Here is a 17,340-nt window from a genome sequence, read left to right on the forward strand (position 1 = left end):
ATTGCGTTAACACATAGAATAGTATTGGGTTAACGACTCTCTTCCTCCCTCTCCCTCCCTCCCTCTCTCTCACTCACTGAAAGCAACATTTTTTGCGTTAAAACATGGAATAGTATTGGGTTAATGTCTCTCTGAAACGATTTATGGTCATTGTGCTAGTCAAGTCCTTACAAATATGCATCTTTAGAACCAATTCTGTTTTATAACACACATTCATATGAAACAGTTTAAATTTTATTGTATTAACACATTAAATAATATTGGGTTAATGTCTCTCTCTAAAATATTATTGTGTTATTTTTTTTTATAATGCAATGTACAATAAAACTCGAAAAAAATATAGATAAATGAAAGCCAAATAAATATGAACCCAAAAAGAAGTAGTGAGATAAAGAGAAGAAAGAGAAGAATGTGAGAAATGAAAGAAGAAAATCATTATAGACTATCACAAAATATAAATAATTTCAAAAATGAAATTTATAAAAAATTATATAGCGGGTGCAATTTAAGATTTATGATGGATAATCATAAACTAACGTATGATTCATTTCTCTTTTGATTTTTTTTTTAAAAATATCCTTTTTTTTTCAAAACACTGATACAATGAAGATTTTCAATATTTTAACAATTTAACTAAAATATGCAAATATTTTTCAAAATTATCATAATTTATTACGTTTGATTACTCATTCAATATTAATATATTTGAATTAACAATGACAAATGTTTCTCATCAATTATGAATAAGCAGTATATTACACATAATATACTTTATAAATGTATATATATTTTCCAAAGCATACCCTTATAAAATTTATTGAATCATCAAAATTTTAAACCATATATATTATACATATTTGTGCAATACTAACTTAATAAAAGAAACCAAATTCTTTAAATGCAATGGAGAATATAGTTCCATATGATATCTCACAAAGGAATATTTTAATTAGTAATCACAACCACACACATAAGATTGAGAAGAAAAAAAGTACACATAGATACATCTTAAATGAAGAAAACGATTTATCTTTTCCACCATGGCTAGGAGTTTCTATTCCCAAAATCATAATAGTTAATCCCAATTCTTACTCACAATTTTCTTCTAATGATGATTTCTTCTTATGATGGTAAAAAATGATTTCTTCTTATGATGATAAAAGCTACTAAATGAGTAAAATATATAAGAGAAATCGCTTAACTTACCTCTCAGTCAACTTTTATTTTTTTTGTAATTAAAGAGCAAAAGAGAATTTGCCAAATAAAACAAAAACATAAACAAAAAAAGCAAATGAATGTGAGAGATTGAAAAAGAGATGCATTTTATAGAACGTGTTTATATGTTTCCATCATTTATGAAGTTACAAAGTTACATAAAAATATTACAGTATTACATAGAACGTGTTTATCTCATTTTGTTATGTAGTTACAGTTTTTCTTTCATTGCATTATATAAAAATGATAGACAAACTAACTTTGGTAGTTATACACGCAAATTCTCTTAAAAAAACTGCACCACCTTATAAGCATTTTATTTTTTAAAAATTTAATAAATTATATTTTAAAGGGTAATCTTTATCCTCTTTATATATAGTTATAGATATGTGATGTCAAAGATTCTTGAACTCCCAATATTTGGTCTATTGACATTTCTGGGTCTCGCTCCTCGAATTCTTCAATAAATCACTACGCCAAAAACAGTTTTTGGCAGCGCCACTTAGACAGCGCTTATTTCCAAAAGCGCTGCTATACATAAAAAATAAAATAAAACACGGGATATATACACAAAACTGGGTAAAAGCGCTGTTAAAAGGTGCACTTTAAAAAGCGCTTTATGAAAGGGCTGTCATAGACTCACATTAGAAAGCGCTTGTTTGAAAGCGCTAGCATAGGCCCCCGTTACAAAGCGTTTTTTATAAACGCTGCCATAGGTCCAGTGTTTGTTTTCCTAAAAAGCGCTGCTACAGTAAATAATAATAAAAAAAATAAAACAAAATAAAAACTAATGAAATTAGATTTAGGGTTTTTCACCGTTTCTTTCTCTCTCTCACCGTAACAGTACCCTCTCACCATTCTTTCTCTCTCACCCTAACATTACCTCACTTCTCTCTCACCGCTGCCGTTACAAAATCGATTCACACCGCCGCCGTAAGAAACTCCTTCCATCTCAGTTAAAGAAGAAGCTCTCAAACCCCATCGATTTGGATTTCATACCTCTCTCACACGAAGAAACCCCATCGGTGAAACAATCTCTCCGACGAAGAAGCCCCTCACTCTCATTTCAGGATACGAGCTAAGTATTATACAAAAGTAAAATTGTTCTTCTCTTCATTTTTTCTGCAAACACTCTCTCCGACGAAGAAGCCTCTCCCTTGGAAGTTTCTTTTTCTCCGACGAAGAAGCTCCAGTCGCAATCTTCCTATCATTTTCACTTTGTTGAAGCTCAAGAGGAAGAATCATAAGGGTTTCTTGCATTATTCAGAGGCATTGAGTGAGTTTATCTCACTCTCAAGAGGTAAGTTCAAATCTGAGTTCTTTCATCTCTAGCATGTTTCAGATGATTTGAAGCTTCTATATATGTTGTTAGCTGGCCAGATAATAGATATGATGTATAATTGTGGTTGGTCTTGAGCTCCATCGTGTTTTTTAGTTTCTGAAAATTTTGAAGAAATAGTTGAATCCGTGAGTTGGAGCTTGATTTTCTGTGATTTTGCATTTTGCACTAGGGGTCTTCCTTGGCCTAACGACTACAAGAAAAAAAAGACGAAGACATTTTGGATTGGCTTGGGTCGATGTTCGGATTTCAGGTAAACAAAATCTGGAAATGCGAAGTTACTTATTTCTTTAAATAATCTTCAATTTTGTTTTTCAAAACTACTTCACCACTAATTAATTGAATTGGATTTGTTTGTTTATCCTTTTGGTTTTAATATATTTTTATACGTAATTCAGAAGCACAATGTTACAAATCAGAGAGAGCATTTGATCTTATTGCTTGCTAATGTTCACATAAGATAATTTCCAAAGCCTGATCAGCAGCCCAAGGTCAGTTTTTGATTTCAAGCATTAGTACAGTACATATTTTCAATTTAACTTTTGTAGAAAACTGTTTTAATTTATTTAATTTTTCAAGAAAATGTAAAGCAAAGGTAAAAAAACAAATGAAGAATGAAGAGCGTGTTTAGTTGACCGATCCTATTTTCCTATGGTAGAACTATAAGCTACTGTGTTGAATTTTCTTCTCTTCTTGTACCTCATTGTTTCTACTGCTATGATATTTTGTGAAGCATACGAGGGTTTTACTGTTATGTTTACAGTTTAATCTCAAAGTCTGATTTTGTTGTTGCTATATGTTAAGAGGCTTAGAAGCTTGAATTCTGCTCGGTATTTTTGCTGTCACGTGGAATCTTGTTTGAGCTTGGGTTACCTTGTAGATGGTTTCCAAGCTTGCCACCTAGTTTGGAAGGGCCAAAAAGGGATTCCTAACCTTTGGCTTAAACTATCTATCCTCCTTCTATAAGGGTTGTGAATATTGTGCCCAATGTTGTTAGTAAGTATCGCGCGATTTGTACGACTCATATCTTGGTTTGAAAATGTTATCAAATGTGATTGATACATATCAAAGGGTTTCGAGTTGTTTCTCTTGTCTTTTTTATGTCATATATTGTTTTTGCTAATTTTGTGTAATAGTAGCCAATTATGACTTGATCGGTCGATTAAAACATTTTATAAGTAGCCAATTATGGATTTACATTAATGAAGAATTTGTTCATGATAAAGCATTTCAATTTCCTATTAATGAAGTAGCAGAATTTAAGTACTCCTTCATTCATGAGATCAAAGACTAGTTACTATTCTTAAATTTAAGTAGCAGAATTTAAGTACTCCTTCATTCATTAGTTGTTTGGTTGATGAATTAACCTTTGCTTGATCCTCAACATTGTAGTTTATTCAGCTCACTCTTGAAATTACGGATTACTACATATTTGATTTCAGCTTAAATTTAAGCTATGGAACTTTAGATTTGTGTACTTGATTACTGGAATTAAGGGCTGTGTGTATTTGCTATTGATTTGGAATGTGAGACTCTATTGTTGTTTTGTTGGTTCTCTCATAGGATATTTATTTATAGATAAGAAAATTAGGAGATATGAAGTGAAGAATTTTATAGCAGGGCACTAGTAATACTATATTACTATAAAATAAGACTGAGAAGGTCGAAGAAGTAGCTCCTGAGGTTAGTCTCTATTTATATCCTTTCACTTTTTTTTGCTGAATCATGGTGGGATGAAGAACAAGAGCATCTGCAACATCAGCCCCTTTAGATCCTTTCACCCTTTTCACACAGTTTCCCGTTTCAGATCACAAAAGCCGCCGTTGATATAGTTCGCGGATTAACCGGCTCCGATGAAGGCATACATTCCTTATCCAATCAAGCAAATACCTTGATCCCCTCACTCTCCCGTCTCTTAACGGCACCAAAGGTAAACATCTATCACTGTCGTTAGGGTTTATACTTTTTTCGATTATTTATTATTTTTGGAATTGATGATGATGGTTGACTGGTTTCAGGAGGTTTTTGAGACTGCTGCTGAAGCTCTTGTGAATCTTTCGCAGAATTCAAATCTTGCGACGGAAATGGTTCGAATGAGAATAGTTGAATCTACGATGGATGTTTTGTATAAGCCGGAGTGTTTTGTTACTCGTTTGCTTGTTATGCTTTTGGTTAATCTCACTCAACTTGATGCTGGTACTGATTCCTTGCTTCAGGTGTGTTTTTGTTTATTTATTTTGAAAGTAATTTGGACTGTTTCTTCAATTCAATCAGAAAAAACTAAAAGGAATAATATTTTTGAAGTTGTCAAAACAATGGTTGATGTTATGATAAATACATGATGATTTGATTAGCATAATGAAGAAAATAAACTCGAATTGAATGGACAAAATCATGGTTTGTATTTCAATGCATTGAATCGATTAATTTTTTTTATTTTATATACCTTCCCAAGATTGAAGCTAGTAAATCATAATGAGAAAAATGGAAGAGGAATTAGCCAAACACATTCCACAATCAGAAAAATGGGTTGCTCCACTTTATCTCTTCATCACCTTCTTTTTTCATCTCTTTTTATTTTCAGTTTGTTGCTCAATCAGGTTCATGCCACCAAAAAGGTAATCCAATTTTGCTTCTTAAGACCATGGATTCATTAATTTGATATGCTATTTGTTTTTTACTATTATCCTAATAATTTACAGTGTTACATTGTATACTTGGGAGCACATTCTCATGGTCCAACTCCTTCCTCTGCTGACCTTCAAATTGCTACAACTTCTCATTATGATTTACTAGCTTCAATCATGGGAAGGTATATAAAGTAACAAAACTAACCATTGCAATATTCTACTTAATTAAGCTCTTTCTTGTATTGAAATTGATTGATAAAGTCATATATATTGATTATTGACTGTGACAGTGAGGAGAATGCAAAAGAAGCAATTATTTATTCATACAATAAACAAATCAATGGGTTTGCAGCTATGCTTCAAGAGGAAGAAGCTGCACAAATTGCAAGTATGTTTTTATTATATTTTCAACTTAATAATAATGATAAATTTGTTTTCAAAACACACATATATTTATTTATGTGCAGAAAATGAAAAGGTGGTATCGGTGTTTTTGATTAAAGAGCATAAACTTCACACTACGCGTTCATGGCATTGCGTAAAAACAGCGCGTGACTTTGTAGGTCACGGGACTCATACATTATCAAGACTTGCAACATGTAAAGTGTGCTGGTCTTTAACTGATGCTACTAGTTGTTTTGGTGCGGATGTATTAGCTGCCATTGATCAAGCAATTAATGACGGTGTTGATTTGATTTCTGTTTCTGCTGGTGAAAGTACTGGTACAAATTCTGAAGAAGTTTTTACTGATGTGGTTTCAATAGGTGCATTTCATGCACTTGCTAGAAATATATTGCTAGTTGCTTCTTCCGGAAATGATGGACCTACCACTGGAAGTGTTGTTAATGTTGCCCCTTGGGTTTTCACTGCTGCTAGTTCTAAAACAGTTAGAGAAGGGAAAATAAAATCAGTTTCTGAGCCTCATGTTTTGTCTACTGTCAGCTACGACAAACATCCTGAGACCCATTCAAATGTCATGGGCTGGCCGTTTGGTAAGTGTAGACATGTATGTGTGGCTATGTATTTGTATGAACTTTGGTAGAGTTGTTGTTTGTATTCTTTTTTTTTACAGTTTCGGCGCTAAGTTAGTCGGTGTTGCATCGGTAGAATATACTATGTTAGGAAGAATGTAAATAGGTTAACAGTTGATTGTATATTATCAAAGAATGTAAATAAGTTAACTGGTGATTGTATGTTATCATTTCATCATTAATTTTTTTACTGAATTTTCATTTGTATATTTCCAAACAATGATATTATTATTATGATTATTATGATTATGATTATGATTATGATTATGATTATTATTATTATTATTATTATTATTATTATTATTATTTTGTGTAAAAAACAGGTGCATATAAAATATATAATTCAAACAGCGCAATTTTAAGTAAATTATATAAAAAAAATTGTATAGCTTAGATAGCGCTTTACACTAAAAGTGCTGCCTAAAGTAGCTTTTCTTTTTTAATTTTTGGTTTACTAAAAGTGCTGCCGTAGGGGGGCTTTTAGCAGCGCTTTTAAATAAAAGCGCTAGCTTAGGTGGGCCTTTAGCAGCGCTTTTAAACTAAAAGTGCTGGCTTAGTGGGGCTTTTAGCAGCGCTTTTAAACTAAAAGCGCTGGCTTAGGGGGGCCTTTAGCAGCGCTTGCCTTTTAAAAAAAGCGCTGTCTTTACCTACAGCAGCGCTGGAATAGATAGCGCTTTAAAGCGCTGTCTAAAGCCAAAAAAAGCGCTGTCTAAGGTCTTGTTTGGCGTAGTGAATGGTATCAGAGTCTGGTTGATTCGGTGGAGGAACGGAAGTAGATCTTAGTGTGCATCAAGGCTAGTGGTGTGAGTGACTCCCACTTGTGGACGAGATTGTTGGGTTTCAAGTATAAATGGTAAAATCTCACATTGAGTAGGAATAAAAGAAATGTTAGATTTATAAAAGAGGTGACTCACATGTCATTATCTACATTTAGCAATTGAGTAAGAAAACCACAATCATAAAATTTCTTAACAAAAACTTAACTGTCACAAGTAGTTTTGTCATACATGTGCCTCTCGATAAGTAGTTTTATCATACATGTGTCTCTCTCTATGAGTGGATCAAATTTCATGTATTATTGTTTTTTTATGTTTGCTTGAGCCCATACAAATATTTTTTTAGTTTGCAAACAAGTTATTATTTAACTTTGAACCCTTAAGTTATTTTATATAGCCTAGCGTTCAAATGGGCACTTCCGTGTCCGTTTGTCCGTTTTTTTTAATGTGCACAGCATCAAAACCCAAACGTATTTCTTTATTTCATATTGATCTTAATTTAAAATATTTATTAAATAAATTTTGTGATAGAAATTAAAAAAATAAATAAATGAATTGTAAAAAAAAATAGATGAATTGTAAAATAAGATCACCTGAAAATGAACTAAATAAATAGGTATTAAATAGGAGTTAATTACATGCATTTATTTGTAATTATCAAATGTGTTTAAACTAAGATATATTAGTCTAAACTCACTTAAGTGTTTGTTTGTCCTCTTTTTTTATTTCACAAATTCGTGTATGTATTTTATTATGTTTTTCCCATACTTCTATTTAAAAAAAGAATATTAAAAGCTTCAATCAAGAGACACACACTCGTGCTTAAAAGCTTAGAGTGGCAATTAACAAAACACAACCTATTCCAACGCAATCATCAAAGACAAATGCTTGGAGTACAAGAGACAACTACAGAACCATGGTTCTTCACAATTAACAATCCTTCTCTCTGCGTTCCAAATTAGGATTGCAGACTTTTTATATGCAGCTCTTGGGCCTTGGGCTTTTTTAGAAACACATTAGGGTTAACCAAGTTAACCTAATTCACACGTCATCTCGTTGTTACAGAATGTGTTGTCAGCGAAATCTTCTGGACAAAATATTCAGCACACAATAAAAGGTTTCCTAAATTGTAGATTGAGAGAAATCAGGAAACACAATTAATAAAATATAATAGCTCCTGCTGTCACACAAGGATGTCATGACATCAGTCATGACATTCGCCAGAACATGTATTAGGTAAACACAAATGCAACGTGCATTACACGCTATCAAACATGTCATGACATTAGTCAAGACATTAAACACATAGGTATGTTTTACTATAAATGCAACCAACATGAAAACATCTACATGTAGGTTGTACCTGGTTTCCTTGATATGTGGAAAAAGGACCACCTTGAGAGTTCGAAGGACCCTCTGTTGTACCCAAGAAGGAAGGTACAGTGGTCGAACCATAAATAGGTATGGTGCCTATGGACAGCGGTATAGAGTTATTCGTAGTCATAGACCATGTAGATGTGGGGATGGCTTGGGAACTATTTGTGGCCATAGATCTTGAAGATACAGGTATGGCCTGAGAACTACTTATGGCCATAGATCTTGAAGATATAGGTATGGCCTGAGAGTTAGGCATAATGGTCGAAGCATTGTTCGAACTTCCTATGATCGTACCAGACCCTTGCGGAGGATTTTGTCCTTCTTGATCATTGGTCGAATTAACCATTTTTCTATTGTATTTTCTCTTAGGTATTATCTGCAAATTGCTGGTAGTTTTCCCACTCCTAAGGTTCATATTATACTTTGGTATGTACTTAACTTAGAAGGACAACAATTATAAATGAAAAATACGAATTTTAAACAATCTGACACCGTCCCACTGGGCGTGCCAATTTGTTTACCAGTGATTTCTGACAAACAATCGCTAGTCCTCCAAATTATTAACTATACTTTGGTTACTCGCAGGATCGACTAGATTGATCTTAGGACATGTGTCAGAAAGTTTCTATCATGATAATTGAAGTCATATTTCTGAGTTTTACTTCTATAAGAAATGCTATATAATCTAAGGCTTGGTGTAAAAAGGCAATGTAAAATACAATTCAACAAAAGAGATTGCAGAAAGTAATTCGAAATGACTGGACTGTAAATGTAAATTATTCGACAGAAATGTAAAGATATCTAAATTACTTGTGTTTATAAAACAAAAGATTGAAAATGTAATGGTGTTACACGTACATTTCTCAGCGAAAACTCTTTCTCTTACGCTTGATACTTGAGTGATTTGTGAGTAATTTATACAAAATAAACACCTCTGGATCCTACCACTAAGATCCTTATATATACTAATTCGACCCTAATGGTCCTACTCTAATGAGATGCCACGTTGCTTGTTGCATGCGCTTCGAATTCCTGGAGTTCCACGTGTCTCCCTTGATCCAAACGAAACACTTTGAAATTCAAATCCTCCCGCTCGAAAACCCTTCGACACAGAAAAATGTGTCTTTGCAAATAACATGTCAGAATACCTTAAGTATTTTTATTCTTCGAAGAGAATCTATTTGCATTTTACTTTGACTTAGAAAATACTTCAGACATATAGTAACTCTAAAAATAGCCTTTTACAGCCATTCTCTCTTCAAAACATATTGTTGAAATCTCCAGCTAACAACTATATGCACCCATAACCAGACGCTCTTATGCCAATTAAAGGTTCAAAAAACACAATAAGGGGGGTTGGATTGAGTTTTAAATAAAATAAAAACTTATGACATGTTTGGTTATCCTGCTTCGTTTGAACTCAAACTACTCTAGTCCACCCTATCAAGGTGATTTCGCCTCTCTCTTACGAGGTCTTAATCCACTAATCAAACTTGATTACAACAACTTCACAATGACAACCGTCAAAGTCTTCTTGAGATAAACCACAACCCGGTTTCTCAAGGAACAATAACAACAAAACTTAATCTTATGTATTTACAAAATTGCTTCTAATAAGTTGTATCACAACTGTGATGTATACACGATATTTGAGTACAATGCACAAAAACAAAAGAATGAATAGTAACTTTAGAGCTTTACGAAAATGATTTGTGTGTAAGAGTTCTTGACCATAACTTCAGTTGTGTCTTCAATATATAGTGGAGCTTTTGAACCGTTGGAGAGACATACTTTTCACTTTTGGAATGTTGAAATAATATGATTTAAGACCTTTCCAAATATAGAGATTATGTCCATAGAATAGATGATCCAGCCGTTAATAGAAGATCTTGATTTTAATACTTTGTAATGGAAAAGAGTGTCAGAGCATTATATCAACATTGGTGCAAGGAGCGTTTCTATATGAGAGCTTTATCAGAACTTCTGATTCTGAAAAATCACGGTCAAAACCTGAATAATTAATAACCTGAGAAATCACAGTCAAAACATGTATCAAAAGTATAATAAAAAATTATTTTAAAATCATTAGTATGTATTCTTTGTAGAAAATACGGCGTGGGTGTATAATGTATTTATGTTAAAAATAAACCATTTATATATGAGTATTTGGGTGAAAATGTATAAATGACACGGGATGACATTTTCAAATGGTATGAGAAACCCTAATTCTTTTTTTAGCCAAAAACATATAATGACTTCAAAAATGGTATGAGAAAATTAAGCGAAGTCAGCAGACGTCCTCTGAATCAGAGATGGATACCGCTGACGAGGAGCAGGGGAGAAAAAGCTATAATCCATTATCGTTCTACTCCCCTGATCCGATCAAGGTAAACAAGTCCTTACAATTAAAGCTGCTCAACAAAAACTATATTCCACTCTCGCTCTTCACCTACGGTTCCACCGCCGACCGCCGTCGTCAATCAAAGAGGTCAGCAAAATTCCACTATGGTTCTACGATGTCTCCAAATCAAAGGTTAGCATAAACTCTATTCCTAATAAAGTTGCTTTCTCTATTCTTTCAAAACTCTCCATAAAGTCATTGAAGCGCTTTGAATGTCTAGGCAAAACATGGTCCACTTTATTTGAAAACCCTGACTTCATGACCTTGCACAGCAACCATTTCATATCTCGTCACGGTTCTGATGATGATCATCGTACATTTCTTCTCACTCTCACACCTGCACCTGCTCTTTACAACTGTGAATTCTATTTGCTCGGCAACCCACTCAAACTCAATTTGCCATCTCCATTTCAACGCCCTTGCTCCTTTGTTTCTATTCTCGGCTCCACAAGTGTTAACGGCATTTTTTGTTTAAAAACTAATTCTTGGAGATGGATCAGCATGAACGGGAGGATTGATCTGGATCATTGGATGTATACTGGGTCATTTGATGGTCATGAAGTTTATGTGGATGGAACCTGTCATTGGTTGTTTACTAAGGATGACAGCAAAGAACAACATACTGTAGTAACTCTATTGTCATTTGACCTGAGTAATCAGGCGTTCATTACAACACCCATCGGGGAAGAATCTATCACTCCACACACTTATAATAGACGCTTGGCCGTGTTAAATGCCTCAATTGCTTTACTCTCAAATTATGACGATAATATTGTTTTTCACATATCTATTCTGGGTCAACTTGGTGTGACTGAATCATGGACCAAACTATATATTTGTGGCCCCTTACCTTCCCTCGAATGGCCCCCATATGGATTTGGGAAGATGGGATATATGTTCTTTGAAAAAACAGATGGTGAACTAGCCTATGTTGATCTGAGCACCCAAAAAATTGAGGAAGTTGATATCACTACTAGAAGCGCATGTTTATTTACGGTCGGTCTTTACAAGAAAAGCCTTCTTTCGATCAGAGGATCAAGTAAATAGTTTTTTTAATTCTTCTTGTTGGTGATATCATCTTGTTTTATCAATTTAATTTTGAAGGTTTAGGCTTTTGTGATTTGCAAACTGATTGTATTTATATTTCATCTGTAGGAATGATATGTTTTATTTAATGAATGTGCTCCAATATGTCTTTTGGTTTTTACTTAAATTATATATAACCACTCTGTATAATATTTCTCTTTTGATTTTTTTTAACACGATCCAACTCAGTTATCTTGGTATGTACAAGTTTCATGGCTTAGTGCTAAGAATGTTGATTTAAACCGGTTTCATGGTTTACCCATAACCTTATTTGGTATTGAAAAACCGGTGAATTTTAAATCGGGTTTTCAAAGATTGGTCCAAAATCCTAACCCAACCAAACCCAAACTTGTTTGTGGTGTATTTCTTACAGGTATTTGTGATTCTCTATTATCTCTCAATCTCAATCAATGCAAACCCTAATCACAAATGACAACCATTTTCTACCTTCACTTTGAAGGAATGACATAAAATCACTAATCATGATTTGCTATGCTATCCTGCCCAATGATGTATAAATAGACTATTCAGCTGCTACATGGTTTTCTTCATAACTTGCATTGCAACATTCTCTCTCAGTCTCTCTCAATGTGTGTATGTGAATCATGATCTTTCTTTCTCTCTCGCTCTGGATATCTATATCTATCTATCTAAGATGCAAAAAGGTTGTGAATGAATCCATTGTAAATGCTCTACATCATTTTTATTTAGGTATGAGATCTGAGGGCACTGTGTCCTTTTTTTCTGTCAATTGAAGTTATTGTTATTATTGCAAAAGGAGTTTTTGCTATGCTCTCATTGCAAGAGAGTTTTATGCTAGGCTTAATGAATACATACTGTATTACTATAGTATGCTGTTGCAGAAACTCAACATCTCTAGTACATTATCCCAGAGACACATCTCAAGTATAAATTATAATAAAGTATATTTAGTTTCAATGCATCTCATAAGGATTCCAAGTGGTTACATTTGGTGTGGATAATATGCTAAGTTTTTCAATTGATGACCTTCCAATATGATTAGTCAATTCCCTATTGTGTCATGTCTATATGTCCAATGAGGAATGCTTGTTAAGATATGTTTCTTCATACTAATGTCACTGGTGTCTTCTTTTTCTTTCACTCATTTACATTTGTAAAGGAGCTCTGTAGTTAATCTCCAGAACAAATGTGTAAGTACTCTCGCTGTCATCTCTTCTTAAACTGCTAACAAACTTTCAACATTGACATATTTATTGTTTAGGGAGCCAATGTTATGTTTAAACTTGGATGTGAAGTAATATAGTTTCTCTTTTAATTTAGTATTTCTTATTCATCTGTGGCTCCATCTAGTTATCTACCGTAGGGTGGAAAATTTATTTCTAAGTTTCGGCTGTCAATCCCACCGTTCTCATATATGCTTATGGTTGTGTTTTGGCTCTTGTATTGTAATAATTACTTGGGTTTTTCCTGTTTTATTGTCGTTACTTAATTCAACCATTTTCCCTTTATAGTGAACTGTTGAATAGTTCTCAATTTTCACGAAGTGTAGATTTGCTTTACCATTAAAGAGAACTAATATACTTTCAATTTCCTTGGGATAAATTTGCACATGGTAGGGTGGCAAATTTATATTATTTTTGGTTGTCCATCAACACTTCTCATTTATGCTTAATAGATTTTTCTTGACAGGTTATTAGGTTAAGTTTAGACATCATATTACTAATGGATGTATCTTGTGGATTTCCTTTTCAAATGATAAATACCTATTGTGCTGACTCTGTTCCCTCTGGAGAAATTCCTTAGTGTTTTTTGGATATGCCCAATAACGAAAGCTTATAAAGATATGGTACTTTGAATATAATCCAAAGCCTTTCCGTCCCTTTTGCCCTTTTAACACTGCCATCACTATTGACTTGTTCTTCTTCTTCTTCTACTTCTTCCACTTCTTCTTTTTCTTCTTCTACACTGTCGTCGCCATCATCATCATCATTATTATTACTATTATTATTATTATTATTATTATTCATAGTGACAGTGGGTTGAAGTGGCGGAGGTTGTGCCCTTGGGCACTCCCTTGATGGGGATGTTGAGAGGCTTTTATGGATGTTGAAAAAGTACAAATCTGACAATATCCGAGGGCTGAGTTTCTATCTCTTATTTGGATAATCTTGTTAGTTGGTTCCTTTCTTCATTTTTTATGTTATCTTCAGGTCAGGAATTTATTGGTCTGCCTAACTATGCCTCAGTCCTGCCTAACAGGTGAAGAGAAATGTAGATGCTCTTCCTGTCTACTAATTTCTCTAGTTTTCTCTGTCCTACGTTTTTGCAGGTTGACGTTTTATAATTCGTTATCGTTCACCTACTTCTTTCACTTGTGAATGAACTTTAGTTGATGTCCAGAATAAACGTGTAAGTACTCCCGCTTTCATGTCTTCTTAAACTGCACAGAAACTTTCATTGGTAGGGTGGCAAATTTATATTTCTTAGTTTCCATTTGAGTTTAGTGTTTCTTATTCATCTGCAGCTCCCTCTAGTTTTGGCTGTCAATAAATCGTTCTTATATATGCTTAAGTGATTTTTGTTGGCAGGTTAAATTTAGATATTAATTAAGGTTGTATTTTGGCTCTTGTGTTTTAATTATTACTTGACTTTTCCCTGTTTTATTGTCATCAATAAATTTGATCATTTTTCCTTTATCTTAAACTATTGAATAGTTCTCAATTTTCACTAAGTGTAGATTTGCTTTACCATCAAAGAGAACTAAATTACTTGCTCATTTATACTTAATGGTTGTATTTTGGCAATTGTGTTTTGAAAATTACTTGGAGTTTCACTATTTAATTGTCATCATCAAATTCGGTTGTTATTATTTTTTTTAAGCTTATACTATTGAATACTTCCCAATTTGCACTTGGTGTAGATTTGCTTTACCATCAAACATAACTTATTTTAATTGTTCGATTTCCTTGGGATAAATTTGCGTATAATTTCTTCCGTATATGCCCGATGATGATTTTTCCCTATTAGACATGTTACTCTGAATATGATTCACAGCTTTTCCATCCATTCTGCCTTTCTTCTCACTGTCATCACTTCTAACTATGGTGTTGTTGTTGGTGCTGTTGTTGTTCTACTTCCTTTTCTTCTTCGTCTTCTCATTTTCATTGTCGTTGTTATCACTACTACTGACAGTGGGTAGAGATGGTGGAGGTTGTGCGATTCTTTCTCTTGTGCACAACCTGATGGATGGCGAGAGGCTTTTCTGGATGTTGAAAAATTACTAACCTACTAAATATCTGAGGGCACAGTTGCTATCTTGTGTTTGAATAATTTTTTCAATGGTTTCACTTTTAATTTATTTATTTGACTTGTTATTTTCATGAATCATGACTAACATACTTCCGTCAAGTATCTGTTGTCTTCTGTGTAATTCTAGTTACATATGTTTGTTGTGCAAGTTAGAGAGAAAGGAGGTGGGGAGCTTTTGTGGATATGTCTGTATGTTTAGCTATGAGATCTGCGGGCTCTGCATTTATTTTTATGGCAATTGTTTAGGACTCTACAAATGTTAAAATATGTTTACATTCTCATTACATGCATTCTATCTCTTACAAACTTTTTAAGTTATTAACTTCTAGGAAAAGTGAAAACAATATAGCAGGTTGAAAGGAATTGAAGCGTGTGTTTGGAATGCTGGTGGACCACCGCCACCGTACGTTTCAAGCCCCTCCAACGTGATTTTGAAAAGCTACTATTGGTAGCTTTTGCACAACGCACCGTATTGCCGTGATTCTTTTACATTTCCAAGCATAGGCTTAGTTAGTTTTGTTCAAAACTCAACTTCATGACTCTAGCTACCTACGAGTTTCTCTAACTACGGTTGAAAGGAACCGTAGTTATGTCCAGAACTAATGTGCAAGTACTAAAGCTTTTCATATCTTCTTTAACAGTTTATTTCAATTAAACTTGGATGCCAAATAGTTTTACTTTATTTTATTTCAATTAATAAGTTGATGTATTTTGCAAGCAAGTTGGGTGAAGACCTATTTTGACTTGGAATCTTTTGTATAGTGACTATGTAGTGACATTGGAAGGTTGTTTGAATTAGTTTTTATTTGATTCAGTTGTTATTTATGATAGAAATTTTTGTTCTGGCAGATTTGTTATTTTTAATCCCTGTCTTTCTTGAAACGAATTTGATAAAACTCCATCTTACAATACTCTAGAGAGGTAAAATGATCAATCGGCACTTTGCAATCTTTCCTTTTGGTTGAAAGAATAGAATAAGGTGAATGCAAGAAAAATAATAGAAGCAGCAGATCAGACCCACCAACCAAATTTAGTGCGGCAGAAGCCAATATCCTGAATATATTCTTGATCCATAATGTTTTTCACTTCATATGCTTCACCTTTTGCTTCACTTGTAAAATATTGTTATAATGTGGGATGGTTGTTGATTGCTATGCTTTTTGGATTTGGATACGTGTTGTTAATTTACTTCAATGGCTCAATTTGAATGGGGAAGGATGGGGAATGTATACGATGAAGGAAAAATTCAAAATGATTAAGAGCAACTAAAAGAGTGCCACAAATCTCATACTCAAAATTTCATGGTAAGATCAAGTTGCACAATAGCTCATTAGGCTTGATTTAAAAGACGAATCGCATAACTTATTATAAGCATAGGTGAATCGAACTTTATGAGTGGACTTGAGAAATTCCCAAGTATCTTTGGCCACAATACAAGTGACGCATAATGTTCACCAATTGCATAGATAATAAAGTTGATGATTTCAGAGTGACAAAGAGCAACCTCAGAGTCTCCTATCCTATCAATTCTTCAAGATCTATTGTCCATTGATAGTTGGAATTGTGAGTGCAACTTCACCATTAGAAATTTTAAATGATGTCGAAACTAAATGAAAACATAGTATGTTGGATGGTATCTCTGAGTTTGTGTGGCACTCTTGCATTAGAGGTATTAGGAATCATTAAAGAAGAACAGGTCCAACATCATCAAAAACAGTTTCTGCACAAATGCATTGCATGTATCGGCACATTCGCTTTTCAGGCCGACACATGTAACTCAATATTGAAGCATGTGGCTTCTGTCAAGGTCAGGCCGACACGTAATGTTCTTTAGGTCGACACATGTTGAAACCTCAGTATCATGTGACGACACATGCAATTTTCAAGTCGGCACATACAACTTAGAAATGAAGTGTGTAGTCTCTGTTTCATTTGGGTCGACACATGCATATTACAGCCTGACACATACTGAAATAGATTATTGTATGTGTCAGCACATACGCCAAATAGGCCTGCACATGTACCTGCCTAAATAAGGTTGTAGTTTCTGCTTTGTATTGGTCGAAACATATACATCTTCATGCCGACATATACTGATACTTTTTATAACATGTGTCCGCACATGTATCAAACATGTCAGCACATGCTGTTAGTTGGGCCAATTTCTTTTAATTTTCTTAATTTCGAGTTTTTT

The 17,340-nt window shown here is 33.7% G+C and overlaps 2 protein-coding genes across 4 annotated transcripts; both read left to right on the top strand.

Annotated features, from left to right (window-relative positions):
• Positions 1–5,478: 5,478 nt before the first annotated feature.
• LOC131628420 (subtilisin-like protease Glyma18g48580) lies at positions 5,479–6,226 on the top strand. The gene is made up of 2 exons (XM_058899255.1): positions 5,479–5,572; positions 5,652–6,226. Exons 1-2 carry the CDS (start codon positions 5,539–5,541, stop codon positions 6,224–6,226), a joined length of 609 nt encoding a protein of 202 aa, XP_058755238.1. The 5' UTR covers positions 5,479–5,538.
• Positions 6,227–10,554: 4,328 nt separating this feature from the next.
• LOC131628412 (uncharacterized) lies at positions 10,555–16,770 on the top strand. 3 transcript variants are annotated; one of them, XR_009291791.1, is made up of 2 exons: positions 10,555–10,901; positions 14,167–16,770. XR_009291791.1 is itself a non-coding variant. In XM_058899247.1 (2 exons), exons 1-2 carry the CDS (start codon positions 10,874–10,876, stop codon positions 11,814–11,816), a joined length of 855 nt encoding a protein of 284 aa, XP_058755230.1. In that variant the 5' UTR covers positions 10,555–10,873; the 3' UTR covers positions 11,817–11,976. The 3 variants fall into 3 exon arrangements, 2 of the variants coding, with proteins under 2 accessions (XP_058755230.1, XP_058755231.1); XM_058899247.1 differs by lacking the exon at positions 14,167–16,770 and adding an exon at positions 10,990–11,976; XM_058899248.1 differs by lacking the exon at positions 14,167–16,770 and adding an exon at positions 11,270–11,976.
• Positions 16,771–17,340: the final 570 nt, after the last annotated feature.

This window comes from Vicia villosa, unplaced genomic scaffold (genome assembly GCF_029867415.1).
Source record: "Vicia villosa cultivar HV-30 ecotype Madison, WI unplaced genomic scaffold, Vvil1.0 ctg.000451F_1_1_3, whole genome shotgun sequence".
Lineage (NCBI taxonomy): Eukaryota > Viridiplantae > Streptophyta > Magnoliopsida > Fabales > Fabaceae > Vicia > Vicia villosa.

Coding starts and splice junctions, on each gene's coding strand:
- LOC131628420 (XM_058899255.1), top strand. CDS start 5,539: ATGCTTCAAGAGGAAGAAGCTGCACAAATTGCAA. Junction 5,573..5,651: donor AGAAGCTGCACAAATTGCAA/GTATGTTTTTAT, acceptor ATTTATGTGCAG/AAAATGAAAAGGTGGTATCG.
- LOC131628412 (XM_058899247.1), top strand. CDS start 10,874: ATGGTTCTACGATGTCTCCAAATCAAAG. Junction 10,902..10,989: donor ACGATGTCTCCAAATCAAAG/GTTAGCATAAAC, acceptor TTGAATGTCTAG/GCAAAACATGGTCCACTTTA.